This window comes from Oncorhynchus kisutch, linkage group LG18, assembly GCF_002021735.2.
Source record: "Oncorhynchus kisutch isolate 150728-3 linkage group LG18, Okis_V2, whole genome shotgun sequence".
NCBI lineage: Eukaryota > Metazoa > Chordata > Actinopteri > Salmoniformes > Salmonidae > Oncorhynchus > Oncorhynchus kisutch.
Window position 1 is genome coordinate 72,476,055 of NC_034191.2, and position 19,161 is coordinate 72,495,215.

At 41.6% G+C, this 19,161-nt stretch overlaps 1 protein-coding gene across 1 annotated transcript in view; it reads left to right on the forward strand.

The window, feature by feature from the left end:
* The first annotated feature begins 9,787 nt into the window (after window positions 1-9,787).
* Window positions 9,788-19,161, forward strand: part of hs6st1b (heparan sulfate 6-O-sulfotransferase 1b) — a 97,519-nt gene continuing 88,145 nt past the window's right edge. Inside the window, exon 1 of the mRNA XM_020508869.2 lies at window positions 9,788-10,661. Within this exon, the coding sequence (XP_020364458.1) occupies window positions 10,144-10,661 (518 nt within the window). The 5' untranslated portion in view covers window positions 9,788-10,143. The remainder of the gene's footprint in view (window positions 10,662-19,161) is intronic.

Sequence of the window (19,161 nt, forward strand, 5' to 3'; positions counted from 1 at the left end):
TGGTTCCAGACTTGGTGCATCAGTACTGCTTGAGGTGCGGAAGCAGAGAGAACAGCCTTCATCTAAAACCGCCTGGTATAGAGGTACTGGATGGCACAGAGCTCGGCCCCAGTACTGGGCCGTGCGCACTACCTTCTGTAGTGCCTTGCGGTCGGAGTCCGAGCAGTTGCCATACCAGGCAGTGATGCAACTCATCAAGATGCTCTAAATTCTGCAGCTTAAGAACTTTCTGAAGATCTGTGAAAAGCATGATCACACAGTCATCCGGAAGAGCTGGTGCTCTCATGCATGTTTCAGTGTTACTTGCCTTGAAGCGAGCATAGAAGTAATTTGGCTCGTCTGGTCGGCTCGTGTCACTGGGCAGCTCTCGGCTGTGCTTCCCTTTGTAGTCTGGCAAGCCCTGCCACATCCGAAGAGTGTCAGAACCGGTGTAGTATGATTCAATCTTAGTCCTGTATTGACGCTTTGCCTGTTTGATCGGTCATCGGAGTGCATAGCGTCATTTCTTATAAGCTTCTGGGTTAGAGTCCCACACCTTGAAAGTGGCAGCTCTACCCTTGCTCAGTGCGGATGTTGCCTGTAATCCATGGCTTCTGTTTGGGCTATGTAAGTACGGTCACTGTGGGGACGACTTCATCGATGCACTTATTGACGAAGCCAGTGACAAAACAGTCTCGTAGCTTAGCATCCGCTTCATCGGACCACTTTCGCATTGAGCGTGTCATTTGGTACTTTGTTAGAATTTTTGCTTATAAACAGCAATCAGGAAGATAGAGTCACGGTCAGATCTGCCAAATGGAGGGTGAGGGAGAACATTGTATGCTTTTCTGTGTGTGGAGTAAAGTTGATCTAGAGTTTTTTAGCCTTTAGTTGCACCGATGACATGCTGGTAAAAATGAGGTATGACGGATTCCAGTTTCCCTGCAATAAAATCTCTGGATGTGCATTTTCTTGTTTGCTTATGGCCATATACAGCTCATTGAGTTTGGTCTTAGTGCATTGGTTTGTGGTGGTAAATAGAAAAATATAAGGAGCAAAACTCCTTTCGTAAGTTTTATGGTCTGCAGCTTATCAAGAGATATTCTAAGTCGGGTGAGCAAAACCTTGAGAAATCTCACACCAGCTGTTGATAACAAAGACACACACATCTCCCACTTTAACCTTACCCGAAGCTGCCTTTCAGTCTTGATATTGCTTAGAAAAACCAGCTGGATGTACGGTTGAAGTCGGAAGTATACATACACTTAGGTTGGAGTCATTAAAACTCGTTTTCAACCACTCCACAAATGTATAGTAGTTTGTTTTGGCAAGTCGGTTAGGACATCTACTTCGTGCATAACACAAGTAATTTTTCCAAAAATAGTTTACAGACAGATTATTCCACTTATAATTCACTATATCACAATTCCAGTTAAAAGACACTAAGTTGACCCTGCCTTTAAACAGCTTGGAAAATTCAAAAAAAATATTTAATAGCTTTAGAAGCTTCTTATAGACTAATTGACACCATTTGAGTCAATTGGAGGTGTACCTGTAGATGTATTTCAAGGCCTACCTTCAAATTCAGTGCCTCTTTGCTTGACATCATCGGAAAATCAAAAGAAATCAGCCAAGACCTCAGAAAACATTTAGACCTCCACAAGTTTGGTTCATCCTTGGGAGCAATTTCCAAACGCCTGAATGTACCACGTTCATCTGTACAAACAAAAGTAAGCCAGTATAAACAGAGATGAATGTACTTTGGTGCGAAAAGTGCAAATCAATCCCAGATCAACAGCAAAGGACCTTGTTGGAGGAAACATGTACAAAAATATCTATATCCACAGTAAAATGAGTCCCATATCGATATAACCTGAAAGGCCGCTCAACAAGGAAGAAGCCACTGCTCCAAAACCTCCATAAAAAAGCCAGACTACGGTTTGCAACTGCACATGGGGACAAAGATCGTACGTTCTCTGGTCTGATGAAACAAAAATAAACTGTTTGGCCATAATGACCATCGTTATGTTTGGAGGAAAAAGGGGGAAGCTTGCAAGCCGAAGAACACCATCCCAACCATGAAGCACGGGGGTGGCAGCATCATGTTGTGGTGATGCTTTTCTGCAGGAGGGACTGGTACACTTCATAAAATAGATTATCATGCGGAAGGAAAATTATGTGGCTATATTGAAGCAACATCTCAAGACATCAGTCAGGAAGTTTAAGCTTGGTTGCAAATGGGTCTTCCAAATGGACAATGACCCCAAGCAAACTTCCAAAGTTGTGGCAAATTGGCTTAAGGACAACAAAGTCAAGCTACTGGAGTGGCCATCATAAAGCCCTGACCTCAATCCTATAGAAAATGTGTGGGCAGAACTGAAAAAGCGTGTGCGAGCAAGGAGGCCTACAAACCTGACTCAGTTACACCAGCTCTGTCAGGAGGAATGGGCCAAAATTCACCCAACTTATTGTGGGAAGCTTGTGGAAGGCTACCTGAAACATTTGAACCAAGTTAAACAATTTAAAGGCAATGCTACCATATACTAATTGAGTGTATTTAAATGTCTGACACACTGGGAATGTGATGAAAGAAATAAAGCTGAAATAAATAATTCTCTCTATTGTTATTCTGATGTTTCACATTCTTAAAATAAAGTTGTGATCCCAACTGACCTAGAAGAGGGACTTTTTACTCAGATTAAATGTCAGGAATTGTAAAAACTGAGTTGAAATGTATTTGGCTAAGGTGTATGTAAACTTCCGACATCAACTGTATATTATCCATGTCCTTGTTCAGACACAACTCAGAGAAACATAGGATATCACAGTTCTTCAGGTCATGTTAATATGATAGTCTTGTGGCTATACCGCTCTGCGACAGTGGAATTGGATGGAATTATGTTGAAATAAGACCTTCACTGAGTGGCTTAACATACTGATTAAAATGCTGATTAGCACTCCCTTGTCAATCACGCTTTAATGCTACCAAACTCCAATGAGGCATTTCTCACCTAGCTTTTATGATGTGGCCTCAACCCTTCTGAATATTGCAGGAAATGCTAACTATTCCCTATTAGGTGACTGTTCATGAATCAGGCGTGTGTAACACAGTGAAGTATTTGCTCTTTCCAATCCAGAAGATTGTCAACTGTAGCTGAAGTTTTGTTCAAACAGGAAAAGCAGGTGTGGTTCTTGAAGACAGCAGCATCTCTGTCTGTCTGTTTCCCTCTCCAGCAGGTTACTCCTGCTACCAATCAGAGCATACAATAGATTCATTCAAACGTACCAATAGGAAAGCATACAGATTTCACATGACTACCGTAATTATTCTAATTAGGACACATCGACCCTGTTACACATACTGTAGCTAGTTGGCTTTTATAAAACGTTCCATTCTGTGTGAGCTGTGTACAAGTGGCCCCAAAATGCAAAAAGGCTGGTGGGAGGAGCTATATGAGGACAGGCTCATTGTTATGGCTGGAATAGAATACATGGAACGGAGTCAAATGTGGTTTCCAAATGTATTGTGTGTTTTATACCATTCCATCTATTCCATTCCAGCCATTACAATGAACCCATCCTCCTATAGCTCCTCCCACCAGCCTCTTCTGGTTTCTAAGTGTGTGTTAGCCCTACAAAGCTTGCGGTCATGTATACAGTTAATAATAGTAAGTATACAGTTCGGAAGTGCAAACAACTCATTCCCAATCAGGATGGTCTGTCGATTATGGATATGCCTTCGTAAGTGGAAAAGTGTCCCCATACAGGCACAGTCACAGGTTGGGAATTTAGTCACATGGTGGGTAGGTGTTATACTGTATGTTTCAGAGGTAGCCATGCACACACACACACACACACACACAAACACACACACACACACACACACACATTCAGACACACACATACACACACACACACACACACACACATTCAGACACACACATACACACACACACACACACACACACACACACACACACACACACACACACACACACACACACACACACACACACACATTCAGACACACAACCACATAGCCCAGGTTCTAGAACCTGGGCTATGTGCATGTGAAATTCTAGAACCTGGGCTATGTGCATGTGAAATTCTAGAACCTGGGCTATGTGCATGTGAAATTCTAGAACCTGGGCTATGTGCATGTGAGGTTCTAGAACCTGGGCTGTGCGCATGTGATGTTCTAGAACCTGGGCTATGTGCATGTGATGTTCTAGAACCTGGGCTATGTGCATGTGAAATTCTAGAACCTGGGCTGTGTGCATGTGATGTTCTAGAACCTGGGCTATTGCATGTGATGTTCTAGATCCTGGGCTATGTGCATGTGATGTTCTAGAACCTGGGCTATGTGCTTGTGAGATTCTAAAACTTGGGCTATGTGCATGTGCATTTCTAGAACCTGAGCTATGTGCATGACAGGTTCTAGAACTTGGGCTATGTGCATATGATGTTCTAGAACCTGGGCTATGTGCATGTGAGGTTCTAGAACATGGGCATGTGAGGTTCTAGAACCTGTTCATGTGAGGTTCTAGAACATGGGCTAGGTGCATGTGATGTTCTAGAACCTGGGCTATGTTCATGTGATGTACTAGATCCTGGGCTATGTGCATGTGATGTTCTAGAACCTGGGCTATGTGCATGTGATGTTCTAGATCCTGGGCTATGTGCATGTGATGTTCTAGAACCTGGGCTATGTGCTTGTGAGATTCTGAAAAACCTGGGCTATGTGCATGTGCATTTCTGGAACCTGAGCTATGTGCATGACAGGTTCTAGAACTTGGGCTATGTGCATATGATGTTCTAGAACCTGGGCTATGTGCATGTGAGGTTCTAGAACCTGAGCTATATGCATGTGAGGTTCTCTAACCTGTTCATGTGAGGTTCTAGAACCTGGGCTATGTGCATGTGAGGTTCTAAAACCTGGGCTATGTGCATGTGAGGTCGAAAACCTGGGCTATGTGCATGTGAGGTTCTAGAACCTGGGCTATGTGTGTGTGTTAAAAGTTGCAACAGTAGTACCTTAAATCCTTCCAAAACAACTGGACACCACATATTATGAGGTATTGCTCCATGCCCTTCCAGTGCAGTTTGGGAGCCTTTTTTATACCCCTTTCCTTGATTTATTGTACGTCTCTTCTCCCTCGAGGAAGCTGACTATAGACCTTTGGTCAACAAGAGAACTAATTAAATGCAATTACAGAGGGGTTGGAGAAGGCTAGGCTGAGTGCTTTGTCCTTGCACATTATAGGAACTTAAGCCACTAGCTAACATGCTCCACTGCCTTCAATCCCTACAGGCAAATAGCTAAGGTTATTGTCAAAACAGTCCACCAATGCACTAACTGAGGACAGTTCTGTGCGACGAGGTCATTTGCACCAATGGTCATTCATTAGCAATAAGCTCCTGTTTGTATGCAGTATTTCAACTGACTGACCTACTCAGTATCAGTGAAGGATGTGTTTAGTAGTCAAATCATGGCTTTTATTTATATACATTTACGGGGTACAATCAACGTGTTCATTTAAAAGAAACAATACAATTCCATGGCTAGCTATGTTTGATAGAGATTCAATTAACCGAAACAAGTAAAATGTCTGTTTCCAGAAGTAGGCCTACTTTGCCCTAAAAACTGAAGGATCTGCCTGACTGTGAGGGGGGAGTCAACCTGTGTCTCTATCATGCTGCTCGTGCTCATTTCTATCAGGCATTACTGAGGCCTGGGTTAGGTGAGTGCTCTGACTTGTTTATTCTTTTTTGGCGCCAGTTTATTCTCCCTTTAAAAATGAAAGTCCTCTCACCTTGGGCAGAAAAAACATACTATTCTTATCTGCCTTCTCACTGCTACACTCACTGTGACAGCCTACCTCACAGACCAACACAGACACAGGTTTATATGCTACTGGGTAAATAATGAAATACTGTTTTAAATTGATTCCGTTCTAATGAATACCATAGTGTAATTTGCTGTTTGGAGGGTTTGGGGAATATAATGAAAGTTAAAACTAGACAGAGGCAACATGAGCTATATAAAATGTGATTTATTATCTGTAAGTAACCAGCATCTAAATCAGTTCACGTAATGCACAGGAATTTATAGACACATGCCAGGCATTAGGCTACTAATCAATGATCATCAATGATCATCAACTCCAATTCTCACCCTTACGCTAGTCTACTCTTATGCTTGCCCTTTAAAGAAACTTTAAATATCACAGTCTAAAAAGAAAAGTTTCCCAGCAGTCAGGAAATTCAATTTGCACATTGGAGATAGGGAAGTGATCCCAGGATATTAGTCAGTCCAGTTTCACACTGGGCCTGGTCTTTCAATTAACAGCTATTTCCTTTCTCCAGATTATAAAACCTCATGTAGTGTTCAAAATCGATATAACTCCTCTTGGAAGATATGAACCTGTATGAATCTGCTCTTGTCACATAACTTTTATATTTTAATGATGGTATTTTTATAGTCAGGATGGTATTTGTTCATTCTATTTGTTAATTCTCCTTGAATATGGTCTAATTCATGTATATTCTTACATGTATCCATGGATACAGTGCAATGCCACTTTCCGAATAGGCTACTTGAGGTGAACAATTCATTTTCGGCAGGCTATTATTAAAATGTTCACTTAAGCAGCCATAGATTGTAAGAAAAGTACCCAAATTATCTGAGAAGTCATAGATCAGGGCAAATGAGGTTTGATATTGACCTGTGACATTCAACTACTAACACACAAAATGATTTAAAAAAAACTGTACTTGAGGCTCTCCCTGCACCAAAGAGTTGTAAGATATCATATTTTCATAAAGGTCAGGAGTTCAGATACATATGCATGTGTGGCTCTGGAAGAGTTGTAATACTGCAGCACAGTGAGGTACATGGCTTCCTCTTACACATAATGCAATCCAGATATTCACCAATAGATTTGCATAGTTCAATTACACATGCGGCGAAACACAATCTGATAATAAATGATAAGTGTGAATGTGTGGGCCGCTGTTCTGGGAACAAATAGGCGCTGGGTTCAGGCACGACATATGAAGGCATCATTGTATAAACATCATTTATTTGCATTCTTCAACATGAGAAGAGCTATAATGCCACCTCTTAGTGCGTTTCAAGCCGCCAAATAACCATCACTGTGTGTGTTAAAAGGGATCAGGGTCAAGCTTCCCACTGGTGACAGTTAAACAAATGGGGTGAAAGCATGAATCGATGCCTCCACACAAGTGCTCTTACAGCGTCGGTACAGGAGAGAAAGTGCATGTTCCTAATGGAGCAGCAGCACTCCATCACAGAGATTATGTTGGAGATTTCAGCTGATTTCCCTGATGGATGAGTGTGTTGCATATTGTCATGGCACTGATGTGATCATGCTACATGCGGTCTGCCACCTGCCTCGTCTCTATGGTTCATGGTCTGCAGAAAGGTCTGCGTTTAGAATATGGTAAAACAAAAAACTGCCTACATAGAAGAAAATGATCATGGTGTGACATTAAGTGTCTGATGCATAGCCATTTCAAGTAGTGTACACACAAACCCAGCTGGGTAAGATAACAGGTATCATTATGCCATATATCTGGGCCAAAAGTATATATATTTATTTTCTATGATAGGCTACATTCCTGTTATTTAACTGACAAAGATCTGGTTCGGATCGAAACGTTGACAAGCAGTGAATTTGGGAGGAGAGTAAACAGTGTGAGGGCCTTCCTGTTCTTTACTGGTATTCTTTATTAGCCCAGCACCTACGTTTTTAAGGATGTGCGTATGACCATTATTAACTTTTCTATAGGCTACATACCCATACCATAATCACAACTAGAGTACCTACATTTTGACAAATGTAGCGTCAACCAGGCTTTCACCTCTAGAACAAATGTAATCTATATCACAACAATAATATGTAGCACTTTGCATTTGAATTATATATATATATATATACGTACGAATATATACGAATATATATACGAATATATATATACGTACGAATTCTGGACAATCTACACACTATGTATAGATGTGTTACATTCTTGTTTCATAAGAACTGCATCATTCTGACGGCCAGGGCTAGGTAAAATATTGTGTGAGCAATATGCTGTTTTAAATGTATTTGAGGTAAAAGCAGTTGCCCCCTACTAAGGCTGTGTTTACACAGGCAACCTAATTCTGCTCTTTTCCCATTTATTGACAAAAGAGCTGATCTGATTGGTCAAAAGATGCAATTAGTGAAGAATTGGGCTGACTGTGTAAACAAAGCCGAATCCACTCCAGTAAAAAACCTTGGCTGCGTTTAGACAGACAGCCCAATTCTGATATTTTTGTCAGTAATTGGTATTTTGTTCCAATCAGATCAGCTCTGAAATATATCTGATGTGAAAAGATCTGATGTGATTGGCCAAAATACCAATTAGTAAAAATAATATCAGAATTGGTCAGCCTTACATACCAGACATTTCCAAAGTTTGATCTTCTGGTTAAGATGCTCCTACTGTAATGATAATCATTATTCTCATTTTGGTTCAATCATTATCTGAAGTCATTATATAAAAAATATTTTGATTATTGCTAACATGACATTTGATTATGTGTGATACTATAATTTCAGGGGGAAATGACTGTATTGTAATAAGAATTAGACGTTGTTCAACATTTTCCACCAGAGGCACCATGCCTGTTGAAACTGAAGGGGCAATTTTGGGGATAAAAGTATACAAGATATATCCATTCATGCAAAGCCAGGAAATTTGGCCATAAATGCCCCCACTAAATACTTTCCAGTGGTGGGAAAAGTACCAAAGTAGACACCTTAATAGAAAATGACTTCAGTAAAAATGAAAGTCACCCAGTAAAATACTAGTTGAGTAAAAGTCTAAAAGTATTTGGTTTTGAATATACTTATGTATCAAAAGTGCATGTAATTCCTAAAATATACTTAAGTATCAAAAGTACATGTAATTGCTCAAATATACTTAAGTATCAAAAGTACATGTAATTGCTCAAATATACTTAAGTATCAAAAGTACATGTAATTGCTCAAATATACTTAAGTATCAAAAGTAAAAATATAAATAATAAATAAAAAATCCTTATTCTAAGCAAACTAGATGGCACAATTTTCTTGTTTTTATTTTATTTATGGATTGCCAGGGGCACTCTCCAACACTCAGATATCATTTATAAATGAAGAATGTGTGTTTAGTGAGTTTGCCAATTAGAGGCAGTAGAGATGACCAGGGATGTTCTCTTGATAAGTGTGTGAATTTTAAAATGTTTCTATCCTGCTAAGCATTCAAACAGGTACTTTTGGGTGTCAAAGAAATTGTATGGAGTATAAAGTACAGTACATTATTTTCTTTAGGAATGTAGCGAAGTTAAAGTAAAAGTTGTCACAAATGTAAATAGTAAAGTACAGATAAACCCCAAAACGACTTACTGTAAATAGTACTTTAAAGTATTTTTATTTGAATACTTTACACCACTGCTGTTGTTCATTATAAATTTGTTTCACTGATATTAGACCCACAAATGCTTGTTTTTTCAATTATATTTACATATTTTGATTGTATCCTTGGGATAAATGAGTCTCGCATTAAAAAACACATTGTAGATACCATATGGCCTAAAATATGTTGTTAATACATCTCAGAATTATTCATATCATAAATGTTTTGTAGACAAATAATTCTACTGTGGGCGTTGTAATTCAAACCAATAACTAAATGTGTAGGCCTATCCGTAGCTTTTCTTTTCTCGCGTGTGTGTTAAATGTAGCCTACGTGAATATGTGCAAATGTGTGTTGAGAAGTGGGTGTCGCTGTGCATGCTGGTCCAAGAGGAACAGAAACACGGTGCAGAGAGGGAAGACACCTCGAACGCTGCTTACTTTGTTAAATGCGAGCCGAGAGTGCTGTGAATATTGGTGTAGGGTTCAAAGTCGATTGTAATCTGCAGTTTTGGATTTTTGCCAACTCGGATTGAGTTTTGCTAGGTGAAAGCGGGAGCAATACAATGTATCCATGCCCGACCTCTCATTGCTTCGCGGTCCTCTGACGAGCTCAAACCCACTGTCTATGGAGGGACATACGAAAAGCGCAACGCTAAGGTACCAAGTACCCCCATTTCGGTTATCTGGGAGATGGTAACAAATGAACGGCACTGGAGGGAACATGGTTGAGAGGACCAGCAAATTTTTGTTGATCGTCGTCGGATCCGTCTTCTTCATGCTGATTCTATATCAGTACGTGGCTCCTGGGGTGATGAACTTCGGGTCTCCGCAGGGGTACCTCGCCGAGGACAACATGGATATTTTCCCCACTCCGGATCCCCATTATGTGAAAAAGTACTACTTCCCTGTCAGGGACTTGGAACGCACCGTTGATTTCGAGATCAAGGGTGAAGATGTGATCGTGTTTCTTCACATACAGAAAACTGGCGGAACCACTTTTGGCAGGCATCTGGTGCAAAATGTTAGACTAGAAGTCCCGTGTGATTGCAGACCAGGGCAGAAAAAGTGTACATGCTACCGTCCCAACAGAAAGGAGACCTGGCTGTTTTCGAGGTTCTCCACTGGCTGGAGTTGCGGGTTACATGCGGATTGGACCGAACTCACAAACTGCGTTCCTGGAGTGCTCAACAAGAGAGAAAATAAATCTAAAAAACTGAGGTATGTGCGGAATGTTTTGACATTTATATTTGTCTTAACTCTCCTCAGTTTTGCTTCTCTTACGGGCATTGTAACATAGTAGGCTATGTCGCATTAGGAAAATAACCCTATTTAATGGTAACGTTATTCGTCCATGAGGCGCATATTAGAATAAAGAGCCACACATCCGTAGTCTATGCTGTTGCCCCCGGGTCCCCCTCTCAACCCAGCGTGCGGGGTAAACATTATCTGCCCCTAAAAGTGGAAAATTACTACGTTAACAACAGCTCTTGTAAACACTGATGATATGGATTCATGTTCTGTATTTGCAATATCACACCTGGGGACATGTTCACATCGGGGTCCTCAGGAATAGCAAGTACACTTTGACCACCACCTATTTTGACATGACATGCTACTTGACCAGGCATCCACGTTATTTAGCCCACTATACAATAAAATGATTATCTACATCATCAATTCACTTGATCTCAAACCATTGTTTTGCATAGAGTGCTGCACAATACCATGAATTCACACACATGATGACGTCTGGTCGGGGTCCTCCTCATGCTTCATAAATACCAGATTCCACCTCAGTGTTGAGAGGTGTTGTACAGGCCTGCATTGGAAACTTCGCAGGGCTTTGTTATTTGCGCTCTAGCAACATCCAATGCTATTTTGACAACCGAGATAACAGAGATCCTCTGTGGAAATCTTCCTATTAATTTAGGCAGTAGGGGGTTTCCCTAGCTGAGTCCAGGGCTCCATGGGATGGCACCATAATAAACCAGGAGCTTAACACTTGACAAGTTCTATCAAACAGCATCAGCACTGCATTACATCCTGTCAGTGTGACATCATACTGATTGCAGTCTTCTCCACTTCAAATCAGAATAAGACATTGCGTCACTCCATCTGTCACAATCCCACATTATATAAACCGGGGGACGTTTCAACAATCTCGTGTGCTCCCTAGCTGGGGATCACGCCATTGAGTAGTTTCACCTATCACTATGCTACTAGGTTAAGGTATATAGGCCTAGATGCGGTGTGCCACTCACCACTGGTCCAGGGCCGTATTTGTTTTACTCATACCCTTATCAGTTTTAATAGTCAGTCCCAGTGCTGGGTTTTATTGGCCCGATGAACCGAATTCCACATTGGGGCTGAACATTTTACAAATAAATCATCAATACCATCAAATCGTACAAAATTATGAAGGTTGGGCCACAATTCCAAGAGGGCAATTTACTCACTTAGTGGCCAGTTTATTAGGGACACACATCTAGTACCCTGGCCAGTCACCTCTTTGACTTCAGAACAGCTTGAATTCTTTGGAGCATGGATTCTATGTCCATATGCTGTGGCATTCAAATGTCGCTTAGTTAGTATCAAGGAACCTAACGTGTGCCAGGGAAACATTCCCCACACCATTACACAGTTGACACCAGACAGGGTGGGGCCATGGACTTGATGCTTATGCCAATTCCTGACTCTGACATCAGCATGATGCAACAGGATCCAGGATTTTGTCAGACCAGGTAACATTTTTCCTCTCCTCAATTGTGCAGTGTTGGTATTCGCCTGCCCACTTGAGCAGCAGCTTCTTGTTTTTAGCTGATAGGAGTGTAACCCGGTGTGGTCGTCTGCTGCAATAGCCCATCCGTGACAAGGACCGACAAGTTGTGCGTTCCGAAATGCTATTATTTGTCTGTTTGTGGCCTGCCTGTTAGCTTGCATCATTCTTGCTATTCTCCTTTAACCTCTCTCATCAAAAAGCTGTTTTTGCCTACAGGACTGCTGCTGACTGGGTGTTTATTTTTGTTTGTTGCACCAGTCTCTGTAAACCCTAGATGCTGTCGCGTGTGAAAAGCTCAGGAGGCCGGCCGTTTCTGAGATACTGAAACCGGCGCGCCTGGCACTGACGATGATACCACGCTCAAAGTTGATTAGGACACTTGTTCTGCCCATCCTGACGGTCAATCCAACAGTAACTTGCTGCATGTCTGCCTGCTTTATATAGCAAGCCATTTTTGGGAATGGAATGAAGTAACTAATACATTGGCTACTGTATGTGTATGTACAGTACCAGTCAAAAATGTGTACACGCCTACTCATTCAAGGGTTTTTCTTTATTTTTACAATTTTCTATGTTGTAGAATAATAGTGAAGACAACTATGAATTAACACACATGGAATCCTGTAGAAACAAAAGTGTTAAACAAATCTAAATATATTTGAGATTCTTCAAATAGCCACCCTTTGCCTTGACAACTTTGCACACTCTTGGAATTCTCTCAACCAGCTAAATGAGGTAGTCACCTGGGATGCATTTCAATTAACAGGTGTGCCTTTGTAACAGTATAACTTTAAACCGTCCCCTCGCCCATACCCGGGCGCGAACCAGGGACCCTCTGCACACATCAACAACAGTCACCCACGAAGCATCGTTACCCATCGCTCCACAAAAGCCGCGGCCCTTGCAGAACAAGGGGAACCACTACTTTAAGGTCTCAGAGCGAGTGACGTCACCGATTGAAACGCTATTTAGCGTGCACCACCGCTAACTAGCTAGCTATTTCACATCCGTTACACCTTGTTAAAAGATCATTTGTGGGATTTCTTAATGCGCTTATCAGTTGTGTTGTTACAAGGTAAGGGTGGTATACAGAAGATGGCCCTATTTGGTAAAATACCAAGTCCATATTATAGAAGGAACAACTCAAATAAGCAAAGAGAAATGACAGCCAATTACATTAAGACATGAAGGTCCATACTGTACATTTCAAGAACTTTGAACGTTTCTTCAAGTGCAGTCGCAGAAACCATCAAGTGCTATGATGAACCTGGTTATCAGGAGGACTGCCACAAGAAGACCCAGAGTTGCCTCTGGTGCAGAGGATACATTCATTAGAGTCCAAATAAATGCTTCAGAGTTCAAGTTATAGACCCATCTCATCATCAACTGTTCAGAGGAGACTGTGTGAATCAGGCCTTTTTATGGTTGAATTGCTGCAAAGAAACCACTACTAAAGGACACCAATAAGAAGAAGATACTTGCTTAGGCCAAGAAACCCGGGCAATGGACATTAGACCGGTGTGTCTTTGTAAGACGATGATCTCCGCATGTGTGGTTCCCACCATAAAGCATGGAGGAGGTGTGACGACGTGGGGGTGCTTTGCTGGTGACACTGTGATTTATTTAGAATTCGAGGCACACTTAAACAGCATGGCTACTATAGCATTCTGCAGCGATACTCCATCCTATCTGGTTTGCGCTTAGTCCCACTATCGTTTCTTTTTCAACAGGACAATGACCCAAAACACACCTCCAGGCTGTGTAAGGGCTATTTTACCAAGGAGGAGAGTGGTGGAGTGCTGCATCAGATGACCTGGCCTCCACAATCACCTGACCTCAACCCATTTTAAGATGGTTTGGGAAGGAAAGGCAACCAACAAGTGCTCAGCATATCTGGGAACTCCAAAAGTGTGCAAAGATGTCAAGGCAAATGGTGACTACTTTGAAGAATCTCAAATGTAAAGTATTTTGATTTGTTTATCACTTCTTTGGTTACTACATGATTCCATATGTGTTATTTCATAGTTTTGATGTATTAACTATTATTCTATAATATAGGAAAATAAAAAGCCTTGAACTGCTAGAGCTTCCCCGGTCAACTGTAATTGCTGTTATTGTGAAGTGGAAACGTCTAGGAGCAGCAACGGCTCAGCCGCGAAGTGGTAGGTCACACAAGCTTAAAAAAAAAAAAAAGTATAATAGAAAAAATCACTACTGAGTTCCAAACTGCCTGGAAGCCAAATAAACTGTTTGCTGGGAGCTTCATAAACTGGGTTTCCATGGCAGAGCAGCCGCACACAAGCTCAACATGTGCTATGTCGGCTGGAGTGGCGTAAAGCTGGCCGCCATTGGACTCTGGCGCAGTGGAAACGCGTTCTCTGGAGTGATGAATCACGCTTTGCCATCTGGCAGTCCGATGGACGAATCTGGGTTTGGCGGATGCGAAGAGAACGCTACCTGCCCCAATGCGTAGTGTCAGCTATAAAGTTTTTCATGGTTCGGGCTAGGCCCCTTAGTTTCAGTGAAGTCATGCTACAGCATAGAATGACATTTTTAGAAGATTCTGTGCTTGCAAGTTTGGAGTTTGGACCCTTTCCTGTTTCAGCATGATAATGCCCCCGTGCACAAGTCGAGGTCCAAACAGAAATGCTTTGTCAAGATCGCTGTGGAAAAAAACATGACTGGCCTGCACAGAGCCCTGACCTCAACTCCATCGAGCAACTTTGGCAAGAATTCAGGCATAATTGCCATACATCTGTGCCCACATCTCACAAATGCTCTTGTGGCTGAATGAAAGCAAGTCCCCGCAGCAATGTTCCACCATCTAGTGGAAAGCCTTCCCAGAAGAGTGGAGGCTGTTATAGCAGCAGAGGGGGGACCAACTCCATATTAATGCCCATGATTTTGGAATGAGCTGTGCATACCTTTCTGTGTATATGTATGCAATTTAGCCAGCACTTTTATCCCATGTGACGCATGCATGCATACATTTTGTGAGTACAATTCATTGTTCTATACATTTTTTATTTTACCTTTAACTAGGCAAGTCAGTTAAGAACAAATTCTTATTTTCAATGACAGCCTAGGAACAGTGGGTTAACTGCCTGTTCAGGGGCAGAACAACATATTTGTACCTTGTCAGCTCGGGGGTTTGAACTTGCAACCTTCCAGTTACTCGTCCAACGCTCTAACCACTAGGCTACCCTGCCTATGCATGCACAATAGGGTCATCTTTCAAAATCCATGCCTCATGAATGTTGCATATCTGGAAAAATCCTTCTGTCAATCAAATGGGCACCGCCAGTGTTTCCATGGCCAGTGTTAGTAGTTCTGATTTCAAGGTCTCCTGACATTTTGTTAAATTTGCATGGCTGGTAAATAATAATGCTGCTGTTCTTTGACAAAGTTGTATTTTGTCATGGCAAACATGGCATCTGGGGTTGAATATATGGTTTACTGTTTATTTAATTTAATTTTTAACATTCAGACATTAATATGGTTAGAAATGAGTTGTGTGTTTACACACATTTTGGAGCTCTATTTCCTAGGGGTGTTTTCATCTGCACCGTTGACCACTAATTGTCAGTGATTTGCCTCGTTCCCTTATTTGAGCTCTGTATTCCACTGGCTGTTGTCCTTCTATTCTCCGATGTGCCTGTATCAGGGAATCATTTTGATAACTACTATATCCCTCTTTATTCCAACCACCCTGAAAACAGCCCTGGATTGTGAGTGGACCAAAAGACACGGAAAGGTCCCAATGGCCTACCATCACGGATGGTCCACCACATGCTATACTGATGGAAATGGGCATTTGGTGGATGGTTATGTCCAATCACTGTGAGAGAAGGGGTTAGAAAAATGAGATCAACTGGTCTAATGCTGTACATCGCTGGCTAAGCGCATCAATTATGTCCTGAAGCGCAGGTGTAATCTGGCTCTGCTGCCAGCAAGCCTCCTTAGTTTTTGCAGTGCATCACAACCTCCAGCTCTGATGGATAGATCCATGTCAACAAGTAGCCTTCCCCTCTCTGTTTTTAACCACATGGATTGAATGCACCACATTTGAAAAATCTGATTACGGCCTTTCCAGCTGCTCATATTTTTTTTATTGTAGCCTACACATGACGTCTGTGATAATGAACGTGCTACATTCACAATAAATTGCAGTCTGACATAATCACGTGTGGTAATGTGAAGTAAGCATGAGAATGCCAGGGGAAGATAGTTGTGTTTGCAAATACATTCCAATGGAGCACATCTGGATTTTTTTATGTAATCAATATCTGATGAGAGCGACAGCCATCAGTCATTTAAATGATGTATATTTAAAAGTCAAGATGAGTTCTCATCATGTCGTACTGGGCATTCCAAACCTGTCTATCCTTTTGAGCACTAATAACCCTGATTACCCTTTTTGCAGTTTGAAAGTGGCTCCCGGAGTTGCAACTCAATATTAGGTAGGTGTCTGCACCCAGTGTCTGTTATTTCCTGATAGTGTCTGGTTGAAAATACAATCTACAGAGGACTTTATAATAGGCAGGGTGGAGTTTTCTTTTGCCTGGTGACATCACTAGGCTTTATAGACCAGTAACAGCTAGTTTTCAGGTTCCATATCCCTCCCGTTAGGCTCCTCCCGTTAGATCCCCCACTCAGACCACTCCCAGACAGTCCTAGCAAAATTCTTGCTTGTCCATTTGAATGGCTTTGGTCATTTTAATGGAAAACTATTTCAATAAGGTACTTCATTGTTGCCTGGAAATGATTTGATATTGAGGGGAAAATGGTTGCATTGGACCTTCAAGGATTTGAAGGTTGGAAATGCAAGAAAAGAAAGCAAGTTTGAGTGTTCTTACAGCAAAACCTCTGGGGATTTTTCAGCGTACTCTAATGAAATATCAAAAGTACTTCCCTCAAAAGTAATGGTGTCTTGTTTTTGTCCGAAGTCAAGCTTCATCACTATCGTGGCGATAATAGCTGCAGTGAATGAGGTGTTACGAGCCAACAAGTGCCTCAAACTAACCGATGCACAGACCATCACCCTGTGTGTGTCACATGAGTATGTTCGTAACACCCATGTCTGCCTCTTCCATATTATGCTTTCCTAACATCCTTGCTGCCTCAAGCAGAAATAGGCCCAGTTCTAATCAGCTTGCATGATTGTAGAGTCCCTGAAGAATGAAGGCAGATCTTTTTTTCAAGGTGTGTCATGTCAACAACACTTCTGCTTGCGTCAGTTTGTGGGCATGTGACCTTGGGCAGACAGTTACTCTCACATTCAGTAATGTGTTTTGTCTGGAACAGCTGTGTCTATTTGTGAGGGACTGTCAGGAGCAGTAGCGATTTTAGCATGTAAATCTTGGTGGGGCAAACAAACAAAAAAATGTGGGATGCATGCCAGCAAAGCCACAACACTAAACAATACATTATTTGCATGATAACGGTGACGAGCGGGGCCCACAAACTGTTAGGGCCTACATAAAGCTGTCCCAACCTCCGAGTCCCAACAGCAGTCCCAACACCTTACCACTGCTACACCTGGCTATCAGCGGAGCCTTGCCTGGCAGCGAAACAGTTCATTCAGCCTCATTTACTGCCTTAAAAAATAAAATAAAAATAGCTGATATGGCTGACTTGCTTAAACAAATGTGGTTTCCACTGACAATTGAGACGTACAAACTATGGCGTAAGTGAACGACAAGCGGATAAGAGGCAATCTGTAATTTTGATTTAAGACATTAATGAGCGACGACAGACTTAGTCAAATATTTGTTCAGCACTTTTGAAATGTACAGCGACAGAATTCAGAACATGGGCCATTCTTATAGTGTACTCCTTGTACAAGTCAGAACCATAGGATAAATAAAGGGGGCATATAAACAGGCAATGAAAGCTCTTACAATATTCAATGGTTACATTTATCTTAAACAGGTTATAGGCTACATGTGCACCACCAAGTTAGAACAGTAGGCAAAATTTAACATGTGAAAATAGACAGTTATTAGGTTGAGGCACATTGAACAATGTTTGGGTCTTTGCGTGTCAAAGATACACGTCATAACACAATTTAATGCGTTAAATAAGCTTTTAATTTGACACGTCAAATAGCACAATTCTATTACGGAATGGTTGTGTGTGTGTGCTGAATTTGCACGTGCAAGCCAAGCGCCACCACTACTATCGGTAGCGCTGTCAAAGCTGTACGACAAAAGTTGGCAAACAAGCACACGGGCCACGAACGATGTTTACAATACCGCCTCTGAAAATAGACAATTATTAGGGTGACGCACATGGGTTACTAACAGCTTTCTACTCAACATACTTAGTATTACTTTATTAGCTACAGTATACATATCTTGCATGTAATATTGCATATTACATTTATGCAACAGCGTACAAGATTTGCCAGTAGATTTGTCGACTTGACTCATGATGACTGCTGGCTTAGACTTTGACACAGTCCATTCAAAGCTACTGTACATATAAAATCTGTGGCTAATGACCTTGAGCATTCTTCAAGGGCACTTGTAATATAACTCTATGGCGGGACCCAAATGGATGTCTACCCTTACTAAGGACTTCAAATTGCCGATGACGTACTGTCCCCATGAGTGACGGAACACTGAGCCAATCACAGCTCTATGCCCCTATTTTTTTGCTGGCTCCCACACCACTACAGTAGGCACTGAGCTAGGCTAAAACGCCTGCATTTTTGAGCTGTCTTACTCAAGAAAACAACAAGAGACCGTGTGTATGCAACTTTATTAACTGAATGATATATATATATTCTACATTGTTTGCAAACTGATATGTCACACGTATTGATTCAACCCCCCCCCCCCCCAAATATTTATTTATTTTTTGCTAAGAATGTGGGGGTCAAAACATTTGGGGCTCTGACCCACCTGCCCTGAATGACAGGTCGCCACTGGTCACATA